Source organism: Clarias gariepinus, chromosome 10, assembly GCF_024256425.1.
Source record: "Clarias gariepinus isolate MV-2021 ecotype Netherlands chromosome 10, CGAR_prim_01v2, whole genome shotgun sequence".
NCBI classification, from domain to species: domain Eukaryota; kingdom Metazoa; phylum Chordata; class Actinopteri; order Siluriformes; family Clariidae; genus Clarias; species Clarias gariepinus.
This window is the reverse complement of record NC_071109.1, coordinates 19,560,595-19,572,500: the sequence shown is the minus strand read 5'-3', so window position 1 is coordinate 19,572,500 and position 11,906 is coordinate 19,560,595. Positions and strand designations below refer to the sequence as shown.

At 37.4% G+C, this 11,906-nt stretch overlaps 1 protein-coding gene across 1 annotated transcript in view; it reads right to left on the bottom strand.

Moving 5' to 3' along the window:
* Window positions 1-4,508, bottom strand: part of sesn4 (sestrin 4) — a 15,304-nt gene extending 10,796 nt beyond the window's left edge. Inside the window, exon 1 of the mRNA XM_053506361.1 lies at window positions 4,332-4,508. Coding sequence (XP_053362336.1) covers window positions 4,332-4,400 — 69 coding nt within the window. The 5' untranslated portion in view covers window positions 4,401-4,508. The remainder of the gene's footprint in view (window positions 1-4,331) is intronic.
* Window positions 4,509-11,906: the final 7,398 nt, after the last annotated feature.

Sequence of the window (11,906 nt, the reverse complement as noted above, 5' to 3'; positions counted from 1 at the left end):
TAAACACAGCTGTCGTTTATTCTCATTTCCTATGAGGTATTTAATTACACGGATCTGTACTTGATCATGCCAGGGCATAACTGCTACTTAATGCAAGTCTCTTAAATTCCATCATACTGCCAAACCGGTCGACTGTTAATAGAATAAACTCCAGCAGTATTTTTATAAGCTTATCTGAAACAATTCTGTTTGACTGCTCAAATAGTCCTGGATAAAGACATAAAGGGGGAACAGGGGGGATATAGTTTACCAATTCGGTAAATAATAATCCCAATGCAAACCTTGGCTGACATATGATATACTTTATTAAAAGCAGTCCAATTAGCAATGTAATGCATTGTATAATGATTAAACAGTTCAATTTCTGATGCAAGCACGTGTAAAATTTTCCCCATGCACAATCCAAGCAGAAAAGTGTGGCACTGTATCAAATCTTGCAACCTAATACGTGACACTTAACAAATGACCACACTTGGGAAAACCCCTTCATGACTGAAATTGAAACATATGGCATCCCCGAGTGTTCAAAGATTCCTATTAAGCGAGAGGCTAAAAACCGGTAACTGAGCTAGCCGTTAACGGGGCTACGACATGCAAACCTCAGACTCCCATAACAGCTAACTCCTCTCTCTTGGGGACTCTCCAGGGGGCACTTTCCTGCTAAACCAGTCTCCGATCACAGGTCCTAACAATGAAGTCCACAGATCTGCAGTGATGTGTAAAACACATTACTGTCAATACTACAAATAAAAGAAATACTAAGCCCGACCGACATGCCAGGATACTAATCCAGGATGACTTGTGAATACCTCACAGTGGATGAGGTACTATTGAGATGGGACAAGATTTCATGCGTGTTAACTCCTGGATCACTTCACATGGAATAAACATTATCTGTATTTATACGCATGTGCTCATCACCTAGTACTTACCTTAATCCCAGAGAAGCTTTACTCATCTCGCACGTCCTGTAAAACGTCATCTCAAAGTTTATTAATAAGCATTTTAACCTTGACCACTGATTGCTTCTAATCTGGCTTCAGAATAAAATGAAAAATCAGCACTTCCCAGAGAAAATGCCTTACAAAAACAGGCATACTAAGGAAAAACACATGACAGCTATTTTTCCTATAGGACACGATGGAAGTCAACATATTAACCTGAGGTAACCTATATAATCTGTAATTTCGACAAGATCTTTGTGTACCAAATAAAAGATCTTCGCATGTACAATAACAAATAAATGTTACTGACGAAACAGACTCGAGAGGGATCTCAGGGATACACCCGTCGTAAAACACAGTACCGCTTCTCTCCAAGTATTTGAAAAAAACCCAGTGTGTGTGACTGCTCAACAGTGAGTGAAAAGTCAGAAGAGTGAGGAAATCACTTAACACACAAGTAAATACAAAAAAATTATAATAATAATAAATAGGGGAAAGAATGTGTAAACATATATGTTTAGTGTCAAATGTCACTATAAGGTCTCAAGTGGCCCCGTCTGGTCACCTCCAACATGCACAGACATGCCCTTACTGACACTCAACATGAAACAGGAAGCCACTCATACATCCTTCTGGCAAGTCCCTTTAAAGTTTATCCGAAGGTAAAAGTGAAGTTGGTACTTTCAGATTTGCATTAAGAGAACCCAGAATTCACCTAATATCACACTTGTTTTTTTTATTTTCTTCTTCACCCATCTGATGTCTCGCTTCCATCAAATAACGATGTGCATAACTTTTGTTAGTATTATTAACATAGGATTTGGTTTACGTGCATAAATAACCAAAGACTGCCTGAACTCGTACGTCTGGTATCCGAGTCTGTTTACACCTGACGTATCATGGATAAACAGTGGGCAGATTTGAATAGGCTCAAGTGTATCCAATTTGAATGGTAAGTTGCAAAGTAAGAAAGAAAAAATATATATTTTTTAAAAATCCCCAATAGGAGAAAACAAGACTGTAACTTAGTACAGGTCCTGTATTTAGAACATAACCAGGTCATGGATTTACACACGGTGGGAACGTGAAGAATAAAACAGTGCTTAGCAGAAAGACAAAAAAAAAACAGAAATGTATATGTGTTCAGGGCTGGAGTCCTTCAGAGAGGCCTGACACTTAATCGTTCTGAAGAGTTGGCAAAAAAAAAAAAAAAAGTGAGGCTATTGAACAAAAGGAGAGAGTGGAGACATATTTAAATAACAACGTAATAATTACTCTACTACCCAAATCATCTAAACAAGGTACAGAATGCGTGGGACTCCGGCATCGGGACAAAATAAGATCTGGGTAAGATCTGCCTTCTCAGAGTGCGGGGAGGGGTCCGTCCTTGTCGCGCACAAGTGTCCCTGGTGCTGTTACAAAAACAAACAAAAAAAACCTTCTTGCTGCAGTGGAAATACTCTTGGTTTGGCAACCTGAAGCCAGGGAGGGGAACAAAACACCCAGCTGCAATGTTCTGGGGGTTAGACGAAACCCAAGACAGCAACACACACACAGGCCAAACACACACAGGGACAGCTGGGATACCTTCAACATACAACCGTAGATATTTACGTGCAGTCAAACACATATGTACGTATTTATTTATTTAATTATTTACAGTAGAAATTAGTATATAATTAATGAATTATTTCTTAATCATTCCTTACTCTTACACTCTATTGCTTGCTTGAAACAACAGATAAATAAAAACAGCACCAAGGCTGAAATACACATTGTGTCATCCAATAGGAACACATCCCCAAAGCCACAAGTGTGCTTGCTATCTTTCTTTTATCTTCTGTACAGTCTATGCTATTAAAAAAAACTGTACAAAAGCTTACATGACCTTACAATTGGGAAAAAGGACGACCTTGTCTCTTATAATAATGCAACTTAAATGCTCTTCTGCACCGACTTACAATGCCACTTTTGTCGCTCGGGTTTGTGGTGAAGATAGTGAATAGCAGGTGAGCATAAGCTGCATTAAAAATGACAACACTCAAAGACAGCACATGTAAAGGAAAAATAATAATAATAATAATGATAGCTGGGGGGAAAAGAGACCAGTACATCCATTGTTCCTTATAACACACTGAAGCAGTTTTCTTCATGCTGCGCCCTCTAATGGCCAGAAGCGGAACAGCAGATAACAGAGGAGAAAAACAACTTTGATTGGCAGTGCATCAGCATCACAGCACACAAATGCTAACAAAAAAGGGGCCGCACAACACACAGCGTTATGAAGATAAACATATGAATACAGTATGGATACATGTCAGAAATATTTGATCAGGTTTTTCTTTTTGTCTGAGCTTGCTATTTTTAATTTGTATTGTCCAAGACAGCTTTGGATAAGGCCAATGTTCATTCAAACTAGAAAACGATAATCATCTTGCGTACAAGTATTTTTTTTTTTTTTTTTTACAGAAAGCTCTTGATTTTTACATTTCTGTAGGAATCTTAATCGCAAATAAAGTAAAATCCAGTGCTGTTTTCAATTGCTTTATGAATAATAATAATAATAATAATATGCATGCTAGAGCAGGAATATGGAAATGCAATTTTAAAACAAAAAAAATGTAAAAAAAATAAAAAAAATGGATTCTTGGCATTTTCAGTTTTGCACGCACATTCAGGTTAAAAATGTGAAACCCTTTATTACGTATGAGTTGTGCATAAAACGCATTAACAGCATGTAGTGTTTCTTTTGTGCAGCACAGTGAACAAAAAGATTAGCCATCTTCCAGCTACCTATAAAACAGCCATCAGCAACAACAGACTGAGAGATCTGGTGCTCATATAATGCTAGCTGGCTGTTAAAGCACTATTCATGACCATTGCAAACCAAAAGGCTGATTATACGGAGCCAAGATTGCATGAATTGTTGTTTTTTTAGTTTGAATTAGTTAGCTAAGGTTAGCTTAACTTAACACAAACGCCCCCTCAAGTCTCTCTGCTCAAAGGGAAGTTTTAGGTTGAACAGCTACGAGCTAACATCAGCTAGCTAACAATAACCAGACACACCGAGATTACCTCGATTTTGTCAGAGCAAGCTAGATATTAAGATATAGTTTTTTCAGTTAAGCATGTTGAACTGTGTTAGTTATATGTGGACAGATGTACAGTGCTGACTGTGGGCTCAGGGTCTGAACTAACATTTAAAGAAACACACACATTCACAATTAAATCATAAAATGATAGCTAAATGAATCACTGAACGAGACTCGTCGATTAATTATTTCATTCTAATTTTAACTTGCAAGGACATCTTTATCTTTCTGAGCTGCAGGTCAGAAAAATTATAAAGCTATAAAACGATTAAAGTACACAACACAGTGACTCTACCTGAGTCCGGACACGCTGGCACTGAGTTCCAAAGCGATAATCCATATTTTGCACATCACAGATGATCATTTTCCTCAGTGTAAGTGCATGAATACAGCTGCCTCCGTCTTTCCTGAGCCTAAAGTAACTCGCGAACAAAAGCCAAGCTGCTCTGAAATGTAGTTACAAGTCCGGACATTAGCCGCAGTGTTACTGGGTGAAAAGCATAGACTGACACAGCGAGGACGGGATCAACCAATCAGAGCGCCAGACGGGCGGGAGCAACTCGGAGGCGTGTTGAAGGCAAGCGTCCAATCAGCGGACGCATGTACGCTTTTGGCTTACAGCTGTAAGGGATCTCAGCCAATCATGTGGCAAGAAAAGTATCCGCTGCTAAAAAAAAAAAAAAAAAATGCTTTTCTTCAGCTTCTGATGAAACAAAAACGAAAAAAAAAAAAATATAGCCGAACCAACACCAAGTTACCGAGCGTGTTTAGGACGTGTTTCGAGAGTTGAGTTCATTTCTCTTACAGGAAAACACTCAGGAGTTGGGCTCTACAAACACTACAAGGCATTTTGATGCCCTTTTTTTCCTCAGAAAGAAACTACACAACCACATAATCAGTGTTTCATTTATTCCCAAACAGTGTAGTTTGTGTTATTGGACTCTGAAATAAGATATAACAAATATATTAACAGCAACAGGAAGAGCCTAACAGTTCTCTACAAGTCTAACATTGTGTGGGCTTTATGTCTTCTCTTGGTGGAGACCAAATATCTGACAGTTTTTAAATTATGGAGACTTTTAGCTGTTCTGCGTGTTCAAATGTTAGGCTAAGGAGCTTTTATGCAAAATGTGTACAGTTTGTGAGGTCTGGTAATATTCTGCCAGTAAGTGTTACTGGAGCTTGCCATGGCAGTGTGAAACTAAAGTCTAAGCTGCATGATTACGTCAATTTAAGGTCCTGTCAAGGGCATTTAGACAAACATGGATAGATGTTTATGTTAGATGTTTGAAGAAGATTATCCAAATGGTTACATTATTTTTACATTTATACAGTTTTTAGCTTTACCAGATTCCTATGCGTACCTCTTCGCCTGCCTTACCAACATATTCAGAAAAAAATTCACACCACAAGACAGATTGTACCTTTTGGTTAGGGATTTTTCTTCTCTCAGTGTTTATCCTAGCACAATGTAAGGCCCCTCTCTGCCTCAGGGTCATAACCCCAAACCATGTGAAGCCCATACATTAATAAAGTTCTGGCCAGGGCTCTGTTAGACAAAACAGCAACACGCACACAGCAACATATTATTACCTAAAAAACTTTAGGTTTAGTTTGAACCAACCCTGGGTTTTCATGTGATAACAGATTAAAAATACTTTCCCTTCTATAAATGTATGATATATGGGGTTTAAAAAAGTAAAAACCAGAAAGTGATGAGCAATCTGAAATGAGTTTCAGAGTCATTTCTGAATTTATTATAGTTTTAACATGAAGTCTATTTTGTTAAATTTATCAGCCTTTGAGTGCAAAACCTTATCATAGCAATTCCTATAGTCCTTAGGACAGCATAACATTTGCAGTTCTAAGTTATCTTTATGGTTTTTATGTGGTACCATCCATGGTAATCCCATTGATCTTCAGGCTGTCTACGTGGGACCATGCCCAGCAGCAGCAGCAAGTGGTTTTCAGGCGATAAGACCTTCAGCCAGAAGCGCGTCAGGGTGAATCATGCAGGTCTAGAGAGCGGAAGAGTTCAGGGTCTCTGGTATCTCCTGAGGGGCATAAGTACTTACCACTAGTCCAGGTTAGGTTAAATTCAGGAGTGCGGATCATAAACAGCTCTTGGATAAATCAGTTGTCATGAAAGTGTAGTTTGACATACCAGTTCAAACTCTGAAAATGGGTTTGTAAGCAATTTTACAAGGTCACATTCTCAGAGTCTCAGATATAGTGTGTATATCCAACCAAAATCCCTTAGCTTTCCATAATTGGTTCTTAACAGAAGGATCATATCTTACCCAACTTTAGCAAGATATACTATCTGTTTTGTTTGCATGGTAGTGGTGGAATGAAAATTACCCAAGAGCATGAACATTTGCATGATTCTGTCCATGGCCCCAGCAACTCACTTTTTTAACAAACCTTTTTTTTTGTGTTTGATGCAGTTGGAGTATTTTTTTTATCAAAGCACTTAGAAAGGTTTTTCAATAAACCAGTATTCAAGAAAACCACCCTAAGCCCAATGAGTTGGAAATTGGGGATACATTTTTCTTATTTGTCCCAGCTTTGAATGTACACATGAATTTCTGGTGTAGTAATATTGTCCACTCCAATCTGGAAGAATAGGTTCATTAATAACTTTTGGAGCTAAATGGGACAGTTTGTAATTGAAAGTGTTGCAAATCAATTAAACTTTTACTTATATTTAAACAAATAGCGACATTTTAAAAATAATCACTCAAAGAGCTCATTAATTTAATCAGAATTTAAAATATTTTTGGGTGTAAGCTGTAACCGGCGGAAAACTTGTCTAAAAGATTGTTTCTCGAGGAGCGTAAAACACATTGATATCTATTGTAGATTAGCTGCCAAAGAATTTTAGAAGATAAAGTGATGGACAAAAAAACATGTACATTAAGATACCATTCAAACGTTGGGACAGAAGTGTGGATTTATTTTCTACATCTAGAACAGTACTGTAGTTTCAAAACTATGAAATCGCACGTATGGCATTAGGTGATTAAATAACAACAGCGACAGTCAGTTGGTATTTTAAGACATGAAGGTCAGCTGTTCTGGAATAGGTCTTGCAAGAACAGTCTTGTCAAGTACATTTGCAAAACCCATCAAGCACCATGATGAAACTGGCTCTTATGAAGTTCGTCCCTTCATTCGACCATTGCTGTGGGGGAGATGTTTATTTAGAGGTACCATTAAAAAAAATTACCAATTACTAGCCTATATGTCGTGTTAGCTTTAGTAAAATATGTTAACTCCCCTCAAGTTTTCTTTAAATATGTGACACATGTAACTACAGCTTTTGCCTTCCTAAAGGGGGGCATTTTCTGAAAGTTTTTTAAATCCAAATCATTTTTTTATTAAAAAAAAAGATATTTACCGTTATATTTTCACTTCTGGATCTCCATAGTAAACAGTTAATCAGAGTGGCTTAATGTGACAGGTAATTTTGCAACACATTTTCTGATGACTGTACAGAGTTCAGTACAGCAGTGCGCAAACTGCACATTTGTTGTGCTTTCTCTGCTATATCAGAGACTGACTTGGCTCATGAAGGGCTTTCAAACAAGCTATATCAAATCCAGGGGAACAACCACAAAGATACTTGGCACAGGGTAGATTAGATTGATTTATAAAAATGTACATTCACTTTATGGCCTGATTATTCAGTTATTCTGGGGGGAAATAACTCTCCACACTATCTGCCATTCTCAAACTTTGCTAACTACAATAAACTTAATGAAGTGTTTTTATGGAAGACTTGAATAACCACCTTCGATTTTTAAAAGCTTGGGTATTTTTGTTTGTTTTTTTGTTTAGTGGGTTCTCCAGTTTACTCTCACAGTACATGACAAGACAAGTGCTGTTGTTCCCTGGGATAAGCTTCAGGCCCCCTGCGACCTGCCACAGGAAAATTGCTACGGAAAATGTACAGATGCTTGGTGGGGAAGATGGATACATTTTTACTCATCAAAAGTATTTTCTAAAATTTGTCTTTAATGTGACATTCTTAACACATTAATGTTATATTATTTCTTTACACATGGGAAATCCATTTACCTTTTAGTATTTAATACCTACATAATGACATCATGGTGGATTAGTCCTTAGCACAGTTCACTCTCCACTTTAATCCTGTGAGCATGGTTGCTGGGTTTATTCAAATTAGTCGTTGTGTATGCTCTGAAATTTCTCTTGTTCCTAAAGTTTCCCTGGTATAGGCTACATAAGTCACACAAAATAATTGGTATAGAGAATGAATGAATGAAATGACTTACTTTATACTGTCACATTCTAATGTTAGAAGCCTCTCATAATTTTTTGTGTTTTTGTGTAAAAACATAATAAAAATCATCTGACCATAGTGGGTCTCAGTATTAGGCACCATATAACTTTTTTTTTTCTGTGGCATTATTGATTAAATTAAAATGCTTTCAAAAAGAAAAGAAAAAATGGGCCATACTAAGTACCTTTATGATTCAATAGCTTGTAGATCCACCTTTAACAGCAATAATTTGAAGTAATCTTAGATTTTTCTGGAAGACTTTTCACCCATTTTTCTCAATAACATTGCTCTAGTTCACTGATGGTTTTGGCCATTCGGAGAAGATACGATACGATACGATACGATACGATACGATACGATACGATAAGATAAGATTAGATAAGATACGATAAAACCTATCCTGGAGAAATTTGGGATATAGACAACTCCCCTAAGGTCCCACCCCAGCATTGCAGTACTTGAGGTCTAGTCTTTACTAGGCCATTCCAAAACCTTAATTCTTATCTTTTTTAGCCATTCTGATGTAGAGGTACTGGTGTATTATGGACCATTTTCCTGTTGCATGACCGAATTTTAACCATGGTTTATCTGTCGAATAGATGGCCTTACATTTACTCTGGTACATATATACCCTGGTACACCAGGTCCCGTGGCTGCAAAAAACAAGCCCCCATTTCTTACCCCTCCAATGCCGTGCTTGACAGTGGGTATGAGATGGTTCTGCTAAAATGCTGTTTGGTTTATATTGTTTTAGAAGTCTTGTGCTTTGTTCAGAGTCAGTTTTGTGAACTGTCTTGTGTGGAAATTATTTTATAAGCCTTTCCAGATTGATGTGCAGCAACAGTTGTTTCTCATTGTTTATATCCTTTCCTCTCGGCATTGCATTAACGCACACCTGAATACTCCAGACTAGCAAACTGCCAAAACTTCTGCTTTCATAAAGGTTTGCAGATCTTTTCATGATGAGTTAATCAAAGTCTGATGATTATGAAGGTGGTAGATTCTTATTGGGTCAGGTTGCCAACTTCATGCCCAATTGTATCTAAGCAGTTGAGGGTAAACAACCTTGCTCAAGTCCCCAACAGTAGACAGGGGATCCTCCAATCTAAACCCTTAATCTCTAGGTTACCCCAGCCTAATCATGCAATAAAAAAAGAAAAAAATCTGACTCTCACTCACTTACTCATCGTCTATACTGCTTTATTCTGTATTCAGGGTTGCGGGGACCTGGAACCTTACACAGGAGACTTAGGGCATGAGGCGGTCTACACCCAGGACAGGGTGCCAATCCATCACAGGGCACACACATACACATTCACATGCTCATTCACAAACTGCGGGCAATTGGGAATGCCAATTAGCCTAATCTGCAGATCTTTGGACTGTGGAAGGAAACCGGAGTACCCGGAGGAAACCCACCAAGCAGGAGACAGGAATCGAGTCTGGCCGGGAATCGATCCTGGACCCTGGAGGTGCAAGACGACAATGCTAACCAGAAGAAAATTTAGGAGAGAGAAAATCTAAATAAACTGAATATGTGGGAAAACAAAGTATAAAATGCATGAAAGAGTTAAAAATGTTCTTGCCTCAGATTCCAATAGAAATAGGCCTTAATATTTATCTGCAATTTAATCCCCCAACGAGGCTTAAAAAATACGAGCATTGGGTAATCTACTTTATTTATGGAATATTATTGAATTATTGTTTAAAGCAGGAATCAGTTAGGAGGCCTGGAGTGCAGAGAGATAACTGATTCCTTTGGATTATTTTTACTGGCTTTGGTCCTTAAGTAAACAGAACAAACCGTATAAGCAGTAAAAAAAAAAAAAAAATGCGAACACACTGAAACTGGAATTTAGAAGAAATGAAAATCATGATTTATATAAATTGTCACTCGTTTGTAGTGGAGATAATGATTGAATGAGTTAGTTTTCTTGCTCAGTATTATAAGTCACAAAATGCCTAATGAAAACACACTGGCTGCTCCCCAAAAAACTCTTAATACAGGCCTCTTTGGCCTTTCCCTATTTTCTGCTTACCCTGCTAATTCTGTCTTTTCACTGACCCTGAATGAATAGTACCGTTGTTTAGGGAAAGAACTTACAAACTGGGCTTCATTCAGTTCTGCTTATTTAACTAAAGTTGTTTTTGTTTTCTCTAGCCCAAGATCCTTGTGACATTCACCGTACAATTGCACAATGACTGTTTATAAGACAGCCTCAATCATGGCATTAATGACATGTTTACAAGTTCACGCGTGCTAGGTTTAAAGTCGACAGCTTTATCAATGAAGGCTTTTAAAAAGGTTCAACACAGTACTTATTACTCATAATCTTCTGAGAGCAATATCTTCATTAACTTTTCCATCATACTGCTTTTACCCTCAGGTTTTATTTGTTACTGAAGGTGTTTTTCCAAAAGTGCCATATTTTAAGGATGAAGCAAGAATCTGATTAAAAATAGACCATACATGGGCCAAAATTGTCATCGCTACAGGGTAATTAAGGTTAATTATGGCAGAAAGTTCACTGTCACTGGGACCACTCCCTGTCTTTACAGTGTATTTAGTCTATTGCACATTATGAAACATGGAATTAAATAGTCAGATCAAAGGCAATATGCAATGTTTATGAATTCTTTTTTAATGAATAATATAGTAATATACCAAATTTAAAACAAAATAGACAAAAATTATGGATATTTTGTTTTGCATTAATCAGCAATTTTGCCCTTTATGAAGTAATTGAGCATAGAGTCGAAGGTTCATGGAATGAACACCATTAATATAAGAGGAGAGAGACTATGCCTCTGGGGAAGGCAAATGGGATGATCTAGTGTTTATCAAACACAAAAAGGGAAGAGCTATAATCAGAAGCAAAATGAACGCCAACCTTATCCCCTCTCTGTGCCACAGAACAAGTAAGCGATTCAGCAACATCCCTGCAATGGGCCTCTTAACAGTGCTAGTTACTGAATTATAAGTACTGAGAAGTGAACAGGGCCTGTGCTCAGAATTCTGCTCTCTCACACCCACACTGTGCATGGACTCGGTTCCACAGGGAGAGGGCACTTGTGTCTCTGTCCTCTTCACTCAATAAAGCATTCTTTAATAGACAGGCATTATGAGCACACACACAGTGTATAATCAGTGTATAATTAGGAGATTAAGTTTTTTATGTTCTGTAGGACTTAGTGTTTATTAACCAGTGATGGCAAAAATAGGAAGGAAAGCTCACAACAAGGCAGATTCAAAACAGTCTTCTCAGGAATACTCAGTAATCCTCTGAATTTAAATTTTGTCAAGATCCCAGCAAATGATGCATATCATGAGGAGTAGTTTTCAACAATGAATAGAAATTTTACAGCCATTTTGATCATCTGTTTAATATGGGGATTCCAAATTGCCTGTAGTGAATAATTGTGTGTACCCAGCCTTATGCCTCCTGTTACCCTAGGCTGTGCAATATAGACAATCGGTATATATATATTCTATATATATTCCTTTATAACAACAATTAGCCAGTTATTATTTTTATAATAATAATAATTATTATTATTATTATT